General features: G+C 40.4%; 1 protein-coding gene across 6 annotated transcripts in view; it reads left to right on the top strand.

Moving 5' to 3' along the window:
• Nucleotides 1–23,590, top strand: part of ADARB1 (adenosine deaminase RNA specific B1) — a 502,731-nt gene that overhangs the window by 237,939 nt on the left and 241,202 nt on the right. The window contains exon 1 of one of the 6 annotated variants that reach the window (XM_029606156.1): nt 16,546–16,651. The exons of the other annotated variants lie outside the window; for them this stretch is intronic. Within the exon in view, the coding sequence (XP_029462016.1) occupies nt 16,552–16,651 (100 nt within the window). The 5' untranslated portion in view covers nt 16,546–16,551. Of the gene's footprint in view, nt 1–16,545; nt 16,652–23,590 lie in introns of those variants that run through there. 6 annotated transcript variants of the gene reach the window in all.

The following is a 23,590-nucleotide window of genomic DNA, read 5'->3' as shown; positions in this document are numbered from 1 at the left end:
TGATGACATAGAATTAATTGGCATCTCAGAAACATGGTGGAAGGAGGATAACCAATGGGACAATGGTATACCGGGGTACAAATTATATCACAGTGACAGAGGAGCATCTGGGAGGCACTTTATGTCCAGGATGGCATAGAGTCCAAGGATAAAGATCCTGCATGAGACTAAATGCACAATCAAATCTTTACTATGGTTATTATACTCTATGAAGTTAGCAAGTTATCCTTGAAACACGTTATATTTATAAAGCCTGTAGCCGTTTAATGTTCTACTGGTTAACCTGTTATATGTAAAGCCTGTTGCTATTTATTGTTTCACTGTGAACCGAGGTGATGTATGATTATACGTACCACGGTATATAAGAACCTATAAATAAATAAATAAATAGGAAGAAATCCCTTGTGTGTTGGGGAAGAGTATAGTGATAGGAGTATACTACCATCCACCTGGCCAAGATGGTGAGATGGACAGTGAAATGCTAAGAGAAATTAGGAAAGCTAATCAAATTGGTAGTGTAGTAATAATGGGAGATTTCAAATACCCCAATATTGTTATGGCGGCCGGCCACAGGACTCACGACCGGCCTCTCTCACCTCCCACTCCTTCCTATTGGGGAAGCTGCTCGGCTCCGGGGCAGGGCAGGGGGGAGCGCCTCTGGTGCTGTCCTCTCTCCTTCAGCCCTGCCTGTCTTCAGGAGGCCTCTTCTCTTGTCTGGCCTCTAGGCGCACGCACACGCTCCTCTTCTTTTCTTAAAGGGCCCGCGGTGCGCCAGAGCTGCTGGCCCCTCCTTATGACATCATCCCAAGGGGACTATATTAAGCGGGTCCTGACTGTCAGGATTCACCTTAGCAACTTGTCCTTTCTCTGTGGGTTAGTTGCTCCCACAGCTTCTCTGCTCTCTACCACGCCAGACCACGTCTTGACCATCTCCGACCTCCGACCATTGCTACGCCTGACCATGTCTTGACCATCTCCGACTCCCGACCATTGCTACGCCTGACCATGTCTTGACCATCTCCAACCCCCGACCATTGCTATCCCTGACCACGTCTTGATCATCTCCTACCTCCGACCTTTGCTACGCCGACCACGCCTCGATTGCCTCTTGCCTTCGACCATTGGTATGTCTGACCACACCATATTCGTCTACTGTCTCCGACCGCTGCTACGCATGACCACACTACAACTCATCCCTGCCTTCGACCATCACCACACCTGACCTTACCTCTATCAACCAGTTCCACCGGCCGACGGTGGTGTCCTGTGGGGCTCAATAGTCTCAAGTGGCCTCCACTTCCCTTCAGCCCAAGGGTCCACCAATCCTGCGGACTATAACAGAATCAATATTGATTGGGTAAACATAACATCGGGACATGCTAGAGAGAGAAAGTACTTGGATGGAATAAATGACAGTTTTATGGAGCAATTTTAAATCTAATTCTCAGTGGAGCACAGGATTTGGTGAGAGAGGTAACGGTGGTGGGGCCGCTTGGCAATAGTGATCATAATATGAACAAATTTGAATTAATGACTGAAAGGGGGATAGTAAGCAAAGCCACAGCTCTTGTGTTAAACTTTCAAAAGGGAAACTTTGATAAAATGAGAAAAATAGAAAAAAACTGAAAGGAGCAGCTAGAGGTAAAAAGTATGCAAGAGGCGTGGTCATGGTTAAAAAAATACCATCCTCGAAGCACAGTCCAGATGTATTCCACACATCAAGAAAGATAGAAGGAAGGCAAAACAATTACCAGCATGGTTAAAAGTGGAGGTGAAAGAGGCTATTTTAGCCAAAAGATCTTCATTCAAAAATTGGAAGAAGGATCCAACAGAAGAAAATAGAATAAAGCATAAGTGTTGGCAAGTTAAATGTAAGACATTGATAAGACAGGCTAGGAGAGAATTTGAAAAGAAGTGGGCTGTAGAGGCAAAAACTCACAGTAAAAATTTTAAAAAATAAATCTAAACTGCCATACAGATAGCCTGCTGATGTGTCTGGGTTTGGGGGGGGGAAGGGGGGTGGATATGGTTTCTGTATGACGTGTTAGGTCCGATAGCGCACTGTTAAGTAGGAAACTGTTAAAAACTTCTAATAAAGAAAGTTTCAAAAACAAAAAAAAAAAAAATAATAATAAATCCAAAGCAGAAAGCCTGTGAGGGAATCATTTGGACCATTAGATGATCGAGGGGTTAAAGAGGCACTTAGAGAACATAAAGCCATCATGGAAAGATTAAATGATTTCTTTGCTTCGGTGTTTACTGAAGGGGATTTTGGGGAGATACCTGTTCCGGAGAAGGTTTTCATGGGTAATGATTCAAATGGACTGAACCAAATCACGGTAAACCTAGAAGATATGGTAGGCCTGATTGACAAACTGAAGAGTAGTAAATCACATGGACCAGATGGTATACACCCCAGTGTTCTGAAGGAACTAAAAAATGAAATTTCAGATCTATTAATAAAAATTTGTAACCTATCATTAAAATCATCCATTGTACTTAAAGACTGGAGAGTGACTAATGTAACCACATTATTTAAAAAGGACTCCAGGGGCGATCCGAGAAACTACAGACCAGTTAGCTTGACTTCAATGCCAGGAAAAATACTGGAAAGTGTTCTAAAGATCAAAATCAAGGAACATATAGAAAGGCATGTTATAATGCCTTTCAAAGTCAGCATGGCTTTACCCAAGGCAAGTCTTGCCTCAAAAATCTGCTTCACTTTTTTGAAGGAGTTAATAAACGTGTGGATAATGGTGAACCGGTAGATGTAGTGTATTTGGATTTTCAGAAGGCATTTGACAAAGTTCCTCATGAGAGGCTTCTAGGAAAAGTAAAAAGTCATGGGATAGGTGGCAATGTCCTTTCGTGGATTACAAACTGGTTAAAAGATAGGAAACAGAGAGTAGGATTAAATGGTCAATTTTCTCAGTGGTTTGGAGGGGCGGGGGAGGGGCATTGGAGTGCTTCCAGGATCTGTATTGGTACCTGTGCTTTTCAATATATTTTTTAATGATCTGGAAAGGAATATGACGAGTGAGGTAATCAAATTTGCAGATGGTACAAAATTATTCAGAGTAGTTAAATCACAAGTGGCTTGTGATAAATTGCAGGAGGACCTTGTGAAACTTGGAAATTGGGCATTCAAATGGCAGATGAAATTTAATGTGGATAAGTGCAAGGTGATGCATATAAGGAGAAGTAACTCATGCTATAGATACACGATGTTAGGTTCTATATTAGGAGCTACCACCCAGGAAAGAGATCTAGGCATCATAGTGGATAACACATTGAAATCGTCAGCTCAGTGTGCTATGGCAATCAAAAAAGCAAACGGTGTTAGGAATTATTAGGAAGGGAATGGTGAATAAAATGGAAAATGTCATAATGCCTCTGTATCACTCCATGGTGAGTCCGCACCTTGAATACTGTGTACAATTCTGGTTGCCGCATCTCAAAAAAGGTATAGTTGCGATGGAGAAGATACAGAGAAGGGTGACCAAAATGATAGAGGATGGAACAGCTCCCCTATAAGGAAAGACTAAAGAGGTTATGACTGTTCAGCTTGGAGAAGAGATGGCTGAGGGGAGATATGATAGAGGTGTTTAAAATCATGAGAGGTCTAGAACGAGTAAATGTGAATCGGTTATTTACTCTTTCGGATAATAGAAGGACTAGGGGGCACTCCATGAAGTTAGCATGTAGCACATTTAAAACGAATCGGAGAAGAGTCTTTTTCACTCAACGCACAATTTAAACTCTGGAATTTGTTGCCAGAGGATGTGGTTAGTGTAGCTGGGTTTAAAAAAGGTTTGGATAAGTTCTTGGAGGAGATCTAATAGAATTAGAAAATAGCTACTGCTATTACTAGCATCAGTAGCACGGGATAGACTTAGTTTTTGGGTGCTTGCCAGGTACTTATAGCCTGGATTGGCCACTTGTAGAAACAGGATTCTGGGCTTGATGGCCTTGGTCTGACCCAGTATGGCATGTTCGTATGTACAATATACATTTTAAACAAATCATTAAAATACATTAAAATTAACATTGCTCAAAAATAAAACCATTAAACCAGTCCTCCTATTATTCCATTTAGGCAATGCTAAACATTTCCTGACAGGCAGGTTTTTAAAGCCTTCCAGAATCATAATACATACATACCCCTGCTGTCTCAGATTAAATTGAAGACTATGCCATAATTGTGGAACTACAGAGGAGAAGGACCTAGCTTGCAAAGAAGGGCGCTGGAATCTTTAATAAATGCCTGTTAGCCTTAGATTTCTACAAGTCTCATGACACTTCAAACAGCCTTTCAACTGCTTTACACCTGGGCCTCTTAAGATCTTAAAAGCCCATGGAACCAATGAAGACTTAATAACAGTGGACTCGCAGATGTTTGTCTAGTGCTCCCCGTAGCTATATAAGCTGCCGTATTTTGAATCAGCTGTATTATTCAAATTAGTTTAGTCCGGAGGCTCACTAACAAAGCATTACAGTAGTCCAAAGCAAAGGCAACAGATTTCAACACAGAATGGTCCAAAAAAGGGCTAATTTGCTTCAACATTTTAATCCTAACTTCTTTTTTTTTTTTTTTTTTTTTTAAGCTTCAGGTAACTTTATTGGCATGGCATTTTTCTGTGCGTTGCCAAAGTAATGCACAAGTGGTTAAAACAAAAGGGGAAAAAAATTACAAGATGGGGGCGTACTGACATCCTCCACAGCAGAAAAGGATTTGGAGCTCCACCTGTCCCTGTGGGTATAGGGCCCACATGGTGCATTCTCCAGGATTAGGAGCATCCCCAGGAATGGAATCAGGTGAAAATTATATTTTATCTTTCAACATTTTTATTAAACAATAACAGATTATAAAACAAAAAAAAATTCAGTAGATTGCAATACAGTTACCAAAGTTGAACATTCCCAGATAGCTGCTTTTAATCAGTTATGTGTAATGTGCTTTTCCATACTTAAACTAGACTCCCAGAGGGACCTCACCCCTTTCTTTGGAAAGACATCAACACCCATCAATTTCAAAGCTGCAACCACCTCATCATTCCCTTTTTATAGGATTTCAGTTTATCCTGTATTTATGACCCATTTTTGAAGAACTATAAGGCTAGTGTTCTCAAGTACCAAGCTTTGTGGGCACATTCCATGAAAACCTTGTCAACATTACAGGCAGACAGGGGATATGACATTTGGAGATATTTTCATGGCATCTGCTTGGAAGTCCTTACATACATATGCCAGAGGCAATGAAAGGGAGCGCTGCCTGCCTGATTGAGACCAGCAGGAGGAAGTAACACCTCCAGGACCAGTGGGAGGTAAGAAAGGAGGCCAGGCAGGTGCTGGAAGAGCACTCCCTCTCCCCCCCCCCCCCTATCAGGAGGAGGAAAGCATCATTGATGCCTGTGGGGCTGAAGCTGCCCACTGTCCGCCTCAGGGACCCGCCCACCCCTGAACAAGAATGCAGCAGGAACACCAGAGGCGCTTGTGCCAAGAGGCGCTCGACCTTGGTGCATGCCCCTTTATGCACCTCATTGTGCGTGCCTGAAGTGACGCTGAAGTTAAATATTTAATCACCAACCATACCAAACAGCTCTTACAGTGGAGCCAACATACCACATTGAAACCATCACAGGACAAGGAAGATATGCCAAACCCTTCAGAACATCCCAACACAGGCTGCTGTTTTCTGGCTGAAGGAGCCCCCGGTGAGCTGTTCCTTACTTGTTTGAACTTTCCCGCTTGCCGTGGCACCGGTGGGAGGAGCCGAAACAGGTCGCCCATAAGATCAGCATCCTTAGGCGCGCAACCAAAGCCACGCGCGCCTAAGGGTCGCGTGGCTTTGTTCGGCTTAGTTCGGATTTGAGAGGATGAGAGAGGGGAATTTTTGGTCCCGGAAACAGCCGTCACAGAGGCGAAATAAACGCATTGTCATTGGGAAAACGGTCAGCCTGCAGGTGTGGTAAAATTTATTTCTTTGTTTGGTCATGCCTCCAAAACGGAAGGGGAGAGTCAGGGTGTTTCCCTCCCTACCCCTCCTGACATTCTCACAACAGGAAATTGTCCATTTTATGACCACTCCAGCACCGAAACCAGCAGCCAAAGAATCTGCTGATTTAGGCCAAATGGGAGGATGGTCTGAATCCATGGAGGAGGCTTCGCTGAGTCCCAATCTAGGATTACCACCGGAGTGGAGAGCTGTTGAGAGCACTCTGGGATGTTCACAAGTTCAACCTATTGCTCTTGGGTCTCAGATGCCGATTGGTAAAGGCGCAGGGGATCCAAATACAGAAAGACTTAATCTGAGCTCTATGGGAGATCTAAGGGCACAGAATACTCAGGAAACTGAGCTAGATAAAGAAAATCAAGCAATGGGAGGCGAGGACATAGCAGAGACCCTGACACGCCCCACAGTGGTTACACTGGAGCTATTATGGGATATGATGGCATTGATGACATCTAATTTAAAAGGGCTAGAAAGAAAAATGGATTCTATTGCAGGGAAAAATACTCAGGAAATAACGGATATCCAAAGTGCTTTAAATAATTCAGAAAGCAGAATTAAAACATTAGAGGAAATGGGGAAAAAGAATGTAGAATTTCAAGTTGCTACTGTTAAAGATAGGGATTTTCTATCCAGGTGTATTGAAATGTTTGAGAATAATGCTAAACGATTGAATCTTTGTATATTTAATTTTTCTCGTGTAGTAGGTGAAGTTCCAATTGAAACTTTACATAGATTTCTTAAAGAAGTATTGTCTTTTTCTGAAAGTGAATTGCCTGAAATCAGTTATTGTTATTTTTTGCCAAAGAGAAACCCCAGTTTGAGTACAGAGGAGATGCCCTTTCAAGGGAATCTCTCAAATTTCCTAGAAAGTACAAGTAGCCAGGTAATTGATCGGGGTTTATTATTGGTTTCTTTTATGAATCTATCAGATTTAAACAAAGTGATGAATCAATATTTTAGTAAATATCCCATCTTTTTTCATGAAGGTACGGTAAAGATTTTTCCTGATCTATCAGTAGTCACACAGTTAAGAAAGAGCTTCTTGGCTTTTCGCCAAGAAGCTATTACTATGGGATATTCGTTTATACTGCGTTATCCCTGTAAGTGTATAATTAAAAAAACAACAAGATACGTTCATTTTTTTTGTGCCTGATCATTTAAAAATCTTTATTGAACAAAGAAGGTTAGCCGTAGTATCCCCTATACCCAGTGAATAATTATATGTTTGTGCTGGAAGTACAATGCAGTAATTAGGCAACACAATTTTTTATGTTATATTATCTCCCCTTAGTTATCAAGCCTCTGGTTTTTTAAGTTGATTAGAAAAATTACTATTGATTATATCATAATTTAGATTGAATATACTTTGAAAATGCTGTTGTGAAACTGTTTTGATTATGAATTAAATGTTCTGTAAATTATTTGAAAAATCAATAAACATATAATTAAAAAAAACAAACAAAGAATGAGCACAAAACTGATATACCCCATGATAAGTAACATATTGGCAGTAATCTCTTCAAGTCTAACGTTTACTCTTCTTCTACTAACTGTTCAATCACTATCAAAGAAAATCCCTTTGATAAATGATCTACTAGAAGACCTAAAACCTACCATCTTTTGCATCACTGAAATATAGCTGAAAGACAGCGGTAATATTCTGTTAAATCAATTGATCACCCCAGCTATGGTATCTTTCATCTCCCCAGACACAAATGTAAAGGTGGTGTCTATTAATAATTAGCTAAAACTGAAACCATACAAAGTTGAGATTAACACCCCCCTACAAGGTAGCAACTAAAATCTATACATCTAAATATAGGTACTGTCTACTGCCCACCTGGAACACTCCAAAAGGACTGCTCACCCCTAATCAACATTTTCACAAAAGCATTTTCATCCTTTGAATCCACTCTAATCAAAGAGGACTTTAACCTACATATAGATAGCATGCCAAAAACTACAGCATATGAAATCTTTCTAGATACCATGGAAGCAATAGGTTGGTCACAATTTGTGACTAACCCCACTCATAAAGCAGGACACGCATTTGACCTAATATTCACCAATCACAATAACTGCAGAATCAATTCATCACACTACATGCTACCCTGGTCTGATCACCAACGAATAAAAGCAGAAATATCCATCTTCAACACACAGCAAAAATGCCACATATTAATCAGTCATTCACATACAGAAAATGCTGAAAGAGATCATTAAACATAAGATAAATTATTTTAAATATGAAAATGCCTCCTCAGCTTTCGACTCCTGGGACAAAATCATCAATGAAATAGCTGATAATCTATGCCCAGTCCAGAAAAAAAGTTCCAAAATGAACACTATACTGCCAAACAAAAGAAACCTTTGTATAATGAGGAGCTAAGACTCACTAAACAAACCCTGAGAAAATCTGAAAAGCAATGGTGGAAACAAACTACGGAATCCCTAGAAAAATTCAAATACCTATTGACAAAATACTATGAGCAAATCAATAAAGCAAAAAAAGACTGCTATACTAAACAGATTCATGGTGTAATATTATTTAATTCCAAATTACTCTTCAAAACAGTTAAAAACCATATCAAATACTTATCTTTTTCCATCTCAAATAACTGCAAAATTTCAAAGAACGCCTGCAACAAATATGCCACTACTCTGTTGGAAAAAAATCAATAAATTAAAAACACAGTTCACCTCCTGCACACCAACTAAAAAACCTGAAGAAAAACTTGGGCAAGCAAAATAGAACACATTTGATATTGTATCAAAACTTGAAATTAACCAAGTCATTTCAAAAACGAAGCCAGCTACCCACCCACTGGACCCAATCCTCGCAAGTTCCCTGAAAACAGTACACAGCGTCATCGCTCCAACAATCACAACCATAACAGAAGGATTGGACCCCAATAGGATAAAACAAGCTGTGATAAAACCAATCCTTAAAAATAAAACTGGCAGAATTGATGACTGGGATAATTATCAACCAATAACCAACCTGCCTTTCGTCACTAAAGTCCTAAAAAAAACACTGCTATCACAATTAGAAAACTATCTAGAAGACAATAATATTCTATTCCCAAACCAAGTCTGATTTAGAAAAGATCACTCAACAGAAACCCTACTCATTTCCTTAATTGACCCAAGTCTACAAGGGTTTGACAATGATTAATTTTATATCCTGGTACTACTTAACCTAACAGCAGCCTTTAATACTGTAGACCATAGCCAGCTATGCCATCAGCTGAGAAATATAGGAATAGATGGAAATGTCATCAAATGGCTCTCTTCCTTCCTAGCAGATTGATCATTTCAGGTAAAACTGGACAATAACTTATCTGACACCTTCCCAATTGATACAGGTGTTCCTCAGGGGTTAGCACTCTCAGCTACATTAATCCAACATTTATATGCTATGCCTATGCATATTACTAGCGGAACTAGGAATTAGATTCTTCCTATATGCAGATGACATACAATTCTGCATTCTGTTAGACAAATCATTTGAAAAAACTGCTTTGGCCCTGTCAACATACATGAAGGCAATACAACAAAAACTATCTCAGCTGACACTAACACTAAACACACACACACACACACACACACATACAAAAATCATTTGGCTAAGGAGAAACCGCACGATAACCAAATCACTAACCCTAGACCTAGGAAATGTTATCATTACACCATCAGATCAAATGCAGGACCTAGAAATACAGATTGATGAGAGCTTTTCAATGAAAAAGCATATAAGAAAAATTAATTAAAACTGGATACGCCAAGCTGAGAATACTACATCGGCTGAAACTATTACTTACAATACAGGACTTCCGCAGTTTTTTTTTAACACTAATATTTTCAAACATAGATTACTGCAACTCCCTATTACTTGGACTACCCTCCAGACTATTAAAACCACTACAGCTACTACAAAGTGCCTCAGCCAGACTCCTACTAGGGACAAGGAAATTTGACCACATCACCCCCTCACTGATAGCACTGCACTGGCTTCCCATACAATCCAGAAATCATCATAAAATAGTAACGCTAACTTTTAATATCATCAACATGAGCCCATGCTTAATAGAAGTGACACTTCAACCATACACTCCGCAGAGAGCCCTAAGATCGCAAAACAACAGACTTCTATAGAAGTCTGTTGGTGCCTACAATACGGAGCACGCACTTAACACAAATAAGTGACCGAATGTTCTCCATAGCGGGTCCCAAGTTGTGGAACTCTTCCAGAGTCACTATGTCAGATAATAGAAAAAGTATTTTAAATGAGAACTGAAAACATGGCTCTTTCGACATGCATACCTAATGTAAATACCAATCTATATAAATAAAAATGTTAAATAGTTTGAACAAAATCTCTAATCTCAGAAACCACTGAACCGATTGCTTTCAAATTTGGACACAACCTTCATTTCGCATACAGGAAGGTTCTTCTGTACTTACATTACAGATATGTCACACCTGTGACAGGTAAAATAGGTTTAAAGATTTTTTTCCAGAAAACAGCGACATCTGCTGGACGTAAGCGCCATCTGTTACACCTTACACTAACACACGCTACACTAATCTTTTCGCCAGTCCAGGTCCACGTTTCACTTCCATTTTAACACATTCGCGCACTTTTTTCACCAGAAGATAACTATTTCCTTTACTGATAAAATACACCCACCACCCTCCTCACACCCCCCCACACACATGCCAAATTGATTTACTTCCCACAGCCTCCCAACACACATAAAACCACCCTCCTCACACCACCCACACACATGCCAAATTTATTTACTTCCCAGGCCCTCACAACACACAAAACCTGACAGAAGTCCGGGAGGCTCCAGCGGGGAGCCAGGACCGGTCCGGGACACATCTCCTGCACTACGGCCGTCAGCTGCCAGCAATCAACATGATGCCGACGGCCCTTTCCCTTACTATGCCACTCGGGGACACCAATGGTGGCAGTAGCCCATGTGACATAGTAAGGGCGAGGGCCCCTCGGCGCCATTTTCAGGACTGGCAGCCGGCGGACCTTTGCCCTTACTATGTCAGAGGACCTACCGCTGCCATTGCTCCACCCCACTGACATAGTAAGGGCAAAGGGCCGTCTGACCCCGTTTCAGTGCTCGCAGCCGACGGACCAACGCCAGTACATCGCTCCCGGACCGCTCCTGAACGCCCGCTCCACTGACTGACATTTTTATCAGGTCTCGGGGGGTCTGGAGGGTGGGGGGTGGTAATGAATTTATTGCGAACATCTTGGGGAGGGGTCATGAGGGGGGGCAGGTTTCATTCATTCAGCAACTCTGGGGGGGCAGGGGGTGGGCTACTGTTTTTCGCAGGGCTGGGGGAGGGGGGCAGGAGAGTGTGGGGTGGTTAGTTTAAGAGAACTTTTCTCATAGGGTTGTTTTTTGGGGGAAGGGGGAGGTTCACACTCAAATACATACACTAAACTTGCACGATCTCGGGAACGCACCAAAATAGCCCTCCCCAGACCACAAAACAAATTTGGAAGTGCAAATTTGGTTAGGCACTCCCCTATTTGGCTACATAACGCACACAGACGCCCAGGGACAGACCACATGTAGCACCAGCAATTTTCATTTCCCAGGTCTTGGGAGGGGGCAGGAGGGTGGGGGGTTATTATTTGATTTAAAGGGTTGGGATTGGGGGTTTTTTTGGGGTGGGGGGTTCCCACAGAAATAGAAAGACTAAGGTTTTCTGATCTGAAGGATAGGCAGTAGGCAGGGGGAGGTGACAATGAGGGGAGAGAGAATGAGGGGGGAGGTGAGTGTCAGGGGAGAGAGTTGGAGTGGGGACAGGGGAGGGAAGGGGGGGGGGTGAGTGACCAAGGGGGAGGAGGATGAGTGACTGAGGTAAATGGGGAAGAGGGAGGGAGGGTAAAGAACCTGACTCTGCCACTGCAACGCGTGGCCGGGTACCACTAGTATACCAATAACATTACTGTCAGAACCTAAGATTATGATAATAGATTAAACATTTAGTATTGACCGATGTAAAGTGTAAAAAGACAACTTACTGAGTATAATATGACTGATAACGAATTGAAAATACAGGGTACAATCCATCATAGTACCCTAGTTAACTAGTACTCATTAATGTCAACCTAGAATATGTATTTGATATTGTGATAAATTTGATTATGTAAAACTATGACCTCTAATATGTATATGTTGTTGCATGAGTGCTGACCCATTAAAGGAATATTGACCCAGAATCTGAACACTGATTTTGTAAACCATTGTGATCTCATTTTGGAACTATGGTATATAAAACACATTATTAAATAAATAAAAATAAATACATTCATGAAGCATTACTGAGTGGATGAATGGGCATCATCAAAGGCAGTCTGCTCTTAACTCATCCTCATGAGTACTTGCAGGCTGCTTTGGTAAGTCCCTCATGTTCCAGACTGTGGAAACGTTACAGAAAGAATTTTTCTTTTCTGTTAGTCTCCAACAATATGGACCACCCCATCTTGATATTTAGTGTATGTTTTGCATGAGAATAGAATTTGCTTGCATCAGTATATTCAAAGTGGAGTTTAATTACTAATTGCGCTTTGTTATGCCTTGCACATATTGCTTATTCAAGTTGGGAAAAGGGGGATAAGAGGTTGAGGGATAAGTAAGAGAAGTATAATATCATAGGAAAAAAAGGAAAAAGTAAAAAAGGTTTCCCTAGCAGGTGACGCTGATATAAACCTATTGACAAATTGTAAATAAATAAATTTAGCAGGTAAGATACATTGCTGTTAGCATTTACACGATGATATACTACTCTTGGAGCTGCAGGAGAAGGAGCCCCATCTCCAGCAGACCTGGAGAAAGGGGATAGAAACACACACTCCATTCCCATTTACCTTCCTTAGCCCTCAAGGAAAAGGAGTGTAGTTATGTGTTGTTGTTCCCCCCCCCCCCCCCCCCCAGATTAATTTGTTCAGATTTTAATATGTGTGGTGTGAATTCTTGTAAGACATGTTTTGTGTGGTGTTCATATCACTGAAATGATGTGGTTAACTATAAGGTGAAGTATTGGGTGTGTGTGGAGGGAGGAGTGTAATCTGACATATGTGTATGTTAGCTTTTGTGAGAAAGATTTGACTGTGTGTGTTATGCTAGACGAAATCCCAGATGAGTGAATGTTTCTTGATAGTGTAGTATTGCTGCAGGATAATGTCTGTACTTTCTGATCTTCCTACAGTTCTGCAGATCCATAGTGCTGTGAATGTATTTTGATTTAGAAAAGATGAGAGGGTTACATGTGAAGAAAAAAGGGATATAAACTGGTATGAATTGTGAAAGAAAGAGATTGTAAATGAAAGGAAAAAAGTTGTGCATTAAGATGAGAGATGGTGGGAATGTGATCTTAGTTAAATTAGTGGTTAGGTAGGCCACGAGTGGCCAACTCTAGTCCTTGAAAACCACAAACAGGCCAGGTTTTCAGGATATCCTTCCTATCACTTTGCTTGCTTCAACCTTCTTGTTCGGTTACACTTCTTATTCCCTAGTTCCATGTAAACCGGCCTGATGTAAATTTTATTCATGAAGTCCGGTATAGAAATATATACTAAATAAATAAATAACTAAATAAATAAATATCCACGATGAATATGCATGAAATAGATTTGCATACAGTGGAGGTAGTGCATGCAAATCTACCTCGTGCATATTCATTGTGAATATCCTGAAAACCTGGCTTGTTTGTGGCTTTCAAGGACCAGGGTTGGCCATTCCTGGGCTAGGCCAATGGATTTTTAAAGGTAAACACAGTGGGGTAGATCCGCGCACCAGGTGCAAACAAAAGTACGCTGGATTTTATAAGATACGTGAGTAGCCGCGCGTATCTTATAAAATCCGGGGTCGGTGTGCGCAAGGGGGTGCACATTTGTGCAACCTGCGCGCGCCGAGCCCAGTGCGTGCTGCCTGTTCCCTCCGAGGCCGCTCCGATTTCGGAGCGGCCTCGGAGGGAACTTTCCTTCGCCCTCCCCCCACCTTCCCCTCCCTTCCCCTACCTAACCCCCCCCCCAACCCTATCTAAACCCTCCCCTACCTTTGTCGGCAAAGTGTGCGCCGGCCGGCAGCCCCGCTCCGTGTTCCGGTCCCGGGGGCTGGTCTGGGGGCCTCGACCACGCCCCCGGGCTGGTGCCACGCCCCCGAAACACTGCGGCATGCCCCCGAAACGCCGCGCCATTTCGGGAACACCCCCGACACGCCCCCTACCCGCCCCTTTTCCAAAGGCCCGGGACTTACGCCCGTCCCAGGGCTTTACGCGCGCCGGCGGCCTATGCAGGCCTTTTAAAATCCGCCCCAGTAATTCCTGGTGGGAAACATGGCACTGGCCCTTTAAAAACAACTATTGTGGGGCTTTTGAAGCTGTGATGAAGAAAGAAGTGCATGTGCTGAGTTTCCACAGCTGCCCTCTACAAATAATCCTTTTAGAAGTTTGTAAGACTAAAAAAATGTCAAAATTACTCGTTAAAGACTTGTTATAGCTCCGTACTGGCTTTGTGGTCACAGCAAGCCAGTAAACAGAGGAATACTGGAAGCAGAAGTCCTCTGAAAAGGTCTGCTTCCTGCATGATGGAAATCTAAACCAAAGCTCTCCTGGGCTGGAGCAGAGCTGCGGTGTCTGTGTCAGCATCAGCTGGGCATATGAGCAGAGCATACGTTGCAGAATTTTGAGCTGGTCAGCAAGGCGAGGCAGTGGATTTATCCAGTGGATGAACTGGAGGAGGACCAGTATGAGGTCCATCTCGAGTTGTTGTTTAACAGCTTTGAGTCCATAGGCACTGGATTGCAGTGTCAAGAGAAACTGACAGATTTTTGTTTCGTGCTTCAGTTGGAAAAAGTGGCTTCCACACTGCAGAAAACACTTCTGCAAGACAACCTCTCAGGAGGGTAATTTTTGACCAGTTCAAAGAAGCACTGATACTTATTTTATTCCACACAAAAAGAGCTTCCCAGAACCAGATTGGTCACCAGAAGCCCAGCCCAAGTACAACAGTGGGAAATGCTATAGCCAGAGATCCTTACCTGAGTGCCAAGAATCCATGGAAGAGTTTGCTGAAATGAATGCCATTGAATCCGAAAATGACGATGCCAGATCTTTACACATTCTTTCCCGGAACTGTGAACTCCTGGAAGACTCAGGACAGAGAAGAATATGTGGAATGGAGGAGTAGCCTTGTGGTTAGAGCAGCTGGCTAAGAACTAGGTTTCAAATCATGCTTTTCCCATGGATGGTGGTTGTGACCTAGAGAAAATTGCTTCTGGTACAAATTTATGAGTAAATTTTCAAAGGGATTATGCACAGAAAATTAGTATATATGTGCATAAGAAGCATTTTATAAAGCAAAAGTACATGCATATTTTTTATTTCTTATATATGTTGGTGGTCTGGGGTATTCTCAGGTGGGTACAAAAGATTTGCACAGAAGCTGTTATTTTACATATCAGCTTGGATAAGCTAGTGGTGGAAAAGGTGAATAAAACTGTTATCAGGGTAGACACGGTGGAAGAGAGAGTGGACTATATGGAAGATTTAGCTATCTGTGGAATTTGTGGCCAGAGAATGTGGTCATGTTTAGTAGAATAGCTGAGTTTAAAAAAGTTTGGTCTGGTTTCTGGAGGACAGGTCCCTTAACAATTTCTAGTCAGGTAAACTTAAGGATTGCAACAGAAATGAAATCTGTCCATTTGGATCTGCTGGGTACTTCAAGAGACCCAGATGGACTACAGTTGAAGACAGGCTCCTGAGCTTGATGGAACATTGGTCTGATCCAACATGGCACTATTTATGAAGTAATGGATGCTGCTTGACTGAGACAGCACTCTGGCCTAGGGTTAGACAAGATTAAATAGATTTCAATCTGAGGGTATTTGGAGGAAAATAAGGTGAATGTCTGTGGTCATCACAAACAGAAGACTGCTCTTCTGAATATCATATTTTTCAAGCTATGATAAATATCATTTTATTGCTGCCAAATATCTGGCGAATGTCATTTTATGGTCATTGCTATTTAGCTAATCTCATATTTCATGCTATTCAACCTGCAAAGGTTAGAATGAATTTGAGTGAACTGAACCGTCAAAGAATGTTCTCTTTTAAGTAAGCAGGGACAACAAGGACAGATGAAATAGTGGCACACATATTTGGTATTCCCAAGTTGTCTGGTACCTTTAGAGAATAAATTGATCCTTGTTACTCACAGGCTCCCTTAATACTTGCATGTATGGGTTAATCGTTATATGTGTCTCTTGTGAATGATAGACTTAAATTGATGTTTCCAGCACAGTGCATCAGGTCCTGCTGTTTAATGAATGGATTGTGCAGAGAGGAGAGCTATGGTTTTGGCATGCTAATACAGGGTTAACTGTTCCCACTGCTCCTGCGGCTCACAGAAATCAATTGCCGTATTAAAACGCTGACTTAAGTGAGACAGAGTGAGATTTAGCACTTGGGTGACTTGTGCTGGCTGTGTTGTGCAGCTTCTAGTCTGCATGGCATCTGCTCTGAATGGGACTTATAATATGGGGACCTTCTTCAGCATTGTGAGACGGCGCTATAAAAGAAGACGCAAGAAACGTTCTGAACGAAAAGGTAGTGAATTTAGTTTTCATATGGTCAAGGCAGAATATTTTTATTTGTTTCTATTTTTGGACTTTTTGTGTGTGCTTTGACACTTCTAATTCTTTTCATACAGTATACTAAACTTGTTAAATGCCTACATTTTATATATTTTAATGTAAAATTACTTTTCTTTGCTGTTTTTCAGCACCTTTTATAGTGAACACATTGTCCTTTTAATAGAGATGACAGCAGCAACATGTTTGAAATAATGTCTTCATATTTGCATGTTTTGAATGAGCTTTCAGGGTTTTTTAAGCAGCATGTACCAAAGTTATCCCTGTCAAGTTGTACAGACTTTTACTTTTGTTTTCTCCTCTCTTGTTTTGAATTGATTTCTTCCTGTGAATGATTGCTAAATAGATTCCATTTGCTAGGTGAAAAGCTAGTTAATAAATAACTGAGCTTTAAAACTTTATGCTGTGGCTCTTTTGTATCAAGGCAAATTAATAGCACCATCTATAATCAATATTTGTTTCTATTATCGCTTATTAGAGAAAACCTTTTAAACTCTCCTACTGTTATCTGGCACACTTGTATAGTAAAGATTTTTCGTGAGGATTTTTTTTTTACCTTCAATTGGCCCTTTTATAAAGAAAGTACCTTTCTAGCTATTTATATTATAGATTTGTAAATAACAATGCATAGCTGGTGTCTTGAGTTATAAATCATATCCTAGGAGAATTAGAAAGCATTTAATCAGAAAATACCAGACTAATAAGTCAAGAGGGGGAAAAGAAGGGCTTATCATTTTCTTGTCATAAATTAGATTTTTCTCTTATTTGCATATTGCTATAACTCTCTTGGATGCTGTGTTGGTAGCTATTTGATTGATATGCTTGGCATACAATGCATTTGACTTTACAAGGTCTCTTGTCAGACCCTATTAATGGTCTTGTAGAACATGGCAGCATCCTATTTGCTGAACAATTTAGCAAACTCATCTTTTTATATCAGCTCTTTTTTTTTGGCTCTGGATTCCTACCTCAGACTATTCTTAAATTTTTATCAGCAAATTGTGAATGGCATACCCACTCTTAAAAGATTTACAAACCGTGTGATATTTTCAATCAGCATAGAATTCCTAGAAAAAATGATTTATAGTAAATTCTCTGAAGTCTTAATGATGGAAGCCAAGGTTTTTTCATGTTTAAATGTTATTTAAAAATATTATATTGCATCTGTGATGAATGATGAACCTATTAGATGCAAAGGTTTAGAGAAACCTAGTTGGAACATCAACTACTCACCTTCATGCCATCATTTTCATTTAAAAGGTCCTTGAAATTTATGATTTTGTTGCCACAAATTTTCATATCTTCTTTCCTGGACTTCATAGTTGATTAAGTTTTATGAGCAAATTGTAGAAAGCAAAATAAAAGCACATTACAGAATCTTAAGAGGAATTTCCTGCAATGATAAGCAGTCATTATGTGGGACATATAAAGTCCAATGAGTCTATCACTGCCTGAATTTAAATGTCTCCTTAGTTCACATCTTTCCTGCAATTCACTGTCATGTGCTTATTGTGGTCTGGAGCTTTGTGGCAACTCACTGTAGCATTTTGGGGAAAAATGGTGTTAAATATGAGCAAGTACTTCAAGCCATTGACCACTCTCTGAGACTGAAAAATGATTTCTGTGAAAATATTTTAAAGATTATTAACTGTGTTAAAAGTTTGTTTTTAAGTCCCACATTTGCAATCAAAATACTGTCTGTAGGTTTCTGACAAATCATTACCTTCAGTGTTTTTGACTTGGGCTAGGTAAAATTACTGCAGAACCCAAAAAGAAAGATCGTATGCAACATACCCTGGCTTACAAGTGAGATATCATGGTATGCACAAAAACTAACACATTTGGAGAAATACTACTACCCCTGAAAGAATCTTTTATAAGAAACAGGTCAAGGCCATCTCCATCGCTAAGACTGCAATGCAGGAGACTCAAGTTTGAGTTTCTTGTCTGGCAGGGGTTAGGCATCATGGAGTTGGCACTTAATTCCAAGGAGGAAGGAAATACATTATTTCAGCTTCTGCTGGCCAAAGGAATGGCACTTAAAAGAGATGGGGAGAAAGCATTTAACCTCAGATGTATGTGAATTAAATCATTTGTGACCATCGAATGCAAGAATATATACAGTAATTTAATTTTTTATATAGTGTTCTAAAGTTTAGCAAAATGTAGTCTGTTAGGATTTATTCTCATAGGTAAAGATTTAGTGAAATTACTGAGGTAGCTGCTGGAAGTTTTACAACTTTCTTAATTCAACAAATTGACACATGAATCATTTGTATTTTTCTTCCAATGAAGTCAATTTAAGAAATCACTGCTTTCTACTTTGTCAAAAATGTAATTTAAAGCTATAGTCAATGTGCTGTTGCTCTTCTGGTAGATTTCGGTTATTACAGACTCAGTGAGTATATCTTCAGTCAGTCAAGTTACACAGCTTTTTATATTTTGCACTAGTTGTAGCATCACTGAGAAAGACATTTGAGTGCCTTCAGTATATCGTTTGTGTCAGTTGCCTTGTTAGAAGAAAATCATTGGGACATATAGTGAATAGAAAAGGTTAAGTATTCTCAGATAGCCATTGTGCTTTTCTGAAAACTGACTTGGCATGAGTGACATGAGATCTCCATGAATATTTTGAATGAAACTCAGTCTCTCTCGGTACATCCAGAAAAGTGTACCAATGTTCTTAATGTGGAAAGTAAACACTTTTTCATTTACCCTTAAACTACGCACTTCTATCTCGTCTACAAAAAAAAAGCATGCACACAACAGCATAAAAATGAGCCACGCCCAGTGCAGAGGTCTTGACATTGAGAGATCAGAGATCCATTAAAGAGAAGAAAAAGACTTCTGACCATTTACAGGTCTAAAGCCTTCACAAAACGTCTTGGCTAAATTTCTGGTGAAGTCAGTTCATAATATTTGCTCATTTGAGCTTTATACCTGTGACTGCCAGATCAAGCAAACTCTGTTGATTTTACAATTTTTAGGGCTCTAAAGGCATAGCTTTCATCCTTTTATACCAAGCTGCTTGTATCCATCCATTGACACTAAGAACTGAGCTTGTGGAAATGTAGTGCAGCTGCACTTTCACATATGCCAGGTGACAGAAACAGACAGCTTACCCCCCTTACCCCTTCACTGCTGGTGGGCTTATCATGTATTCGCTTCACTTTGAAAGAAGGAACCAGTCCCCATTCTGAACTAGAGGACCAATCACCATTCAGAACAGCGATTGGTCCCGTCTTTTGAACTGACTTTAATAAATGAATATGAAAATAGCTGTCACTCCTGGGTTTACATTTCCCCTAGTTTGAAATACCAGTCCACAGTAAGGGTTTTGGAGGCTTTCATTCTAGTTCAGTAATGTTGTGTTCATTTAGTGAAACTTTCTAAAACTGTTAAGTGCAAATTAACAGTAATATTAATACTTATTGGTTAAATGTTTAACCATTTGATATTTTAAATCCCTATTTTCTTTGTGAAAATATATGAACCTTTTTTGTAAAGCTCATATATTTGTAAAAACATTTTTTGTCAAGCAGAACGCAGTGCTATACTTGTGTGGAAGTGCTGATTATTTAAACAGGCATATTACTAGCTGTTGGGACTCTAAATTAAGTATTCTCTTTATTGATGCTCCTGACTGCTATGATCCTTTTGTGTCCTTTCTGATTTTGCATTTATTTAGGGTTTTTTTGTGACTGTAATTTATGCTTGTTTAATTTGTACATCGCTTAGAGTACTGTTTTAGGCAATTTATAAATTCATATAAAGATTAAAAAAGATTTAAAAAAAAGACTTATGTAGCCGGGTCCTTACGGCTGGCACTTACATAGCCTTAGAAGTCCTTGTGGAAATGCATGCACTTGTGCAACCTGGTCCATTTGGCAAGCTATACAGGGAACCTTAAAAGGCTTACTAGTACGGGTAGCTCTTTAGATCAGACTGTGATGATAGATTCAAACTAGCAGAGGAGTTACAATAACTAGAAGACCTAGTGGAATAGCATGCCTGCAGGGATCCGAGTCTATCTTGCAGTCTGTACAGGGGACCTAGGACACTGGATATTCAGGCAATGACCATGGTAATATTGGCTATTTAGATTATAAAGCTTTTTGGTTAGACATAGGAAAAGTGGAGTGTAAGAGGAAACAAAAGAGGGAATATTGAATGATCATCTACCAAAATGGTGGTATACCAAGGAGGAAGACGAGCTATTCAGCATAAGAATATCTTGCAGGTGCTTACACTGTGACTGGCAGCTATGATGTATCACTAACAGAATAACTAAGCAGACACAATGGATCACTTGGTCTTTTTATGTTGCCATCCACTATGTTACAGTGTTATGACAGATCAGTGACCTTCCTTAAGGACTTGCACGACCATTATTTATATATACTATAGTTTACTATCCTGTACCAATGATCAACCAATTTTAAAACGAATAATTTTTTGTATGGAAACCCATAATATTGCCTTTAACAAAGCTGAAGAAACTGTGAGGCATTGGCTGATTTAATCTTTTTTCCTATAATAAGAAATATATATTTATGTGTCAACCCAAGGGAGAAACTTGAAAGTGTATTTCTTCTGAGAAATCAAGAAGCTAAAAATTGGCTTAACTTTACATGATTTTGAATCCCAAAATCCTACTGTTCAAATTCAGTTTATCTTGGAGTCACCATTGATCAAAACCTCTTATACAAAGAACATATCAAGTGTAAAATAACAAAAGTAAGCTCATGCATCTGCGTTTTATATATGTTCACCCTTTTGAATTGGATGATTACATAGTGAATCTGGCTGATAGCAGACACTGCAACCCAACTAGAATGGGGCCATTGGAATGTGGCCCTAGGCCATTACCTCTTATTTGGTGAATATGCATGCCTTGCTAAGTACCTTGGATGCATTTTGAAAGATAGCTGCTGATGCATCATAAGATGTCTGAGACCTAACCGGCTAAACAGTATTTTTCCGAGGACAAGCAGGATGACAGTCCTCACATAAGGGGTGACATCATCTGATGGAGCTCAGCACACAGATATGATTTCAAACTTTCTAGAAACTTTGAGCATGCCCTAATGGTAATGTGAATCATGTTATACTATCATTCGTGCACATGGAGGGTCCTTCTGTCTCATCTTTTTCCCAGAGCCCACCAGTTTTGTTTTTTTTGTCTCTCCTGCTATTAGAGAACAGTCTACTTGCTAAAAATGCAGGAATTGGTCGTTTTCTTCCTTCTTTAGTCACCTAGGTAGGTAATTCTTTTGAGGCATCACTGGTTGCAGTTTTCTTTTACACACTAAGTCATTTAATTTCACTGCATTCATTTTTCATCTAATGCCCCGGAAAGTGAAGAAAGTCAGCAGCTTCAACAGGCATCCCTGTTAATGTTTATCACAGACCCTATGATAGATGTGCCTTTTACCTAGGGGCTAACCATGACATCTTCTGAGCGACTATGACTCCTTTAAGGCATCATTCCTGGCTTGACCTCACGGAAAGGCACTTTGTGATTTGTATGTTTGACCCATTGAAAGCACTTTGGGATTTGTATGTTTGACCCAACAGAGGCATCAAAGGGACTGGGACTGCATAGACATTGATAGGGCCTTCTTCCCGGGGTGGGGGGGGGGGGGGGGAGGACAGATCATCATCTGTCTCTTCCCACCTGAAGAGAGCCTCTTTAGTTTCAGCATTGGGGACATCCAATGATGTGCATCGGGTCAAAGACAAGAAGCAGCATCATTCTCCATCAATGCACAATGCTGGGAACGGGGACATTCTGGCAGCAGCCTTTGAATCTCCTGAAGCATTCCTGGAGGGAGAGGATCTCATCCTACGTGCAATCCCAGGAATTGCGGCAGTCAATGAGGGTCCAACTGTCTGCCATCAATACACCTCTGGTATCTTAAGATGGTGTGGCCTCTCCTCCTGCCTCCCAAACTGTACTGGCATCTGCAATTTTTGAGGAGGAGCTGGATAGGAAAATGCAGGAAGCCCTGAATCATAAGAGTCACAGCATCTGTGTACCTGCATCGATGGATTCAGTGTTTCTTCAAATGTCCAACTGCTACTGAATTCCTTGTTGGCACCCAACAAAATGGCCCTGATGCTGATTTCTGGATGGGAATTGACATTGGTTACCACCACACCGATGGAAATCTCCAGCCCATTGGGGGGTAGAATTCAGATTATTTTATTACTTCAGTAACAGTGAAGTGCTGCAACCCAGAAAACTACCAGTGGGGAAATAGAGGTATATGGAATCGTTATCGTTACAATATGCAGTCTGGAAAGCTGCACATTAAAAGAAACACTTTCCAGTACTGTATAAAGATTTCTTTAAGATAAGTTTTTGCATTTGAATTCTATCCTTTACCCCCTGAAGAAGTCTCTAATAGGGTGAAGAAAAAACCTTTGTAGGGGATAGGACATTTATTGGATTAATAACACCAATATTAACATTGTATTTGGATGTAAGCAATATATTTGATACTTTATCACTAAGTCACAAAGGATAAGTGCAAGGTGATGCATATAGGGAAAAATAACCCATGCTATAATTACACAATGTTGGGTTCCATATTAGGTGCTACAACCCAAGAAAGAGATCTAGATGTCATAGTGGATAACACATTGAAATCGTCGGTTCAGTGTGCTGCGGCAGTCAAAAAAGCAAACAGAATGTTGGGAATTATTAGAAAGGGAATGGTGAATAAAACGGAAAATGTCATAATGCCTCTGAATCGCTCCATGGTGAGACTGCAACTTTAATACTGTGTACAATTCTGGTCGCCGCATCTCAAAAAAGATATAATTGCGATGGAGAAGGTACAGAGAAGGGCAACCAAAATGATAAAGGGGATGGAACAGCTCCCCTATGAAG

This window comes from Rhinatrema bivittatum, chromosome 6, assembly GCF_901001135.1.
Source record: "Rhinatrema bivittatum chromosome 6, aRhiBiv1.1, whole genome shotgun sequence".
NCBI classification, from domain to species: Eukaryota; Metazoa; Chordata; class Amphibia; order Gymnophiona; family Rhinatrematidae; genus Rhinatrema; species Rhinatrema bivittatum.
This window is presented reverse-complemented; position numbering and strand designations above follow the sequence as displayed.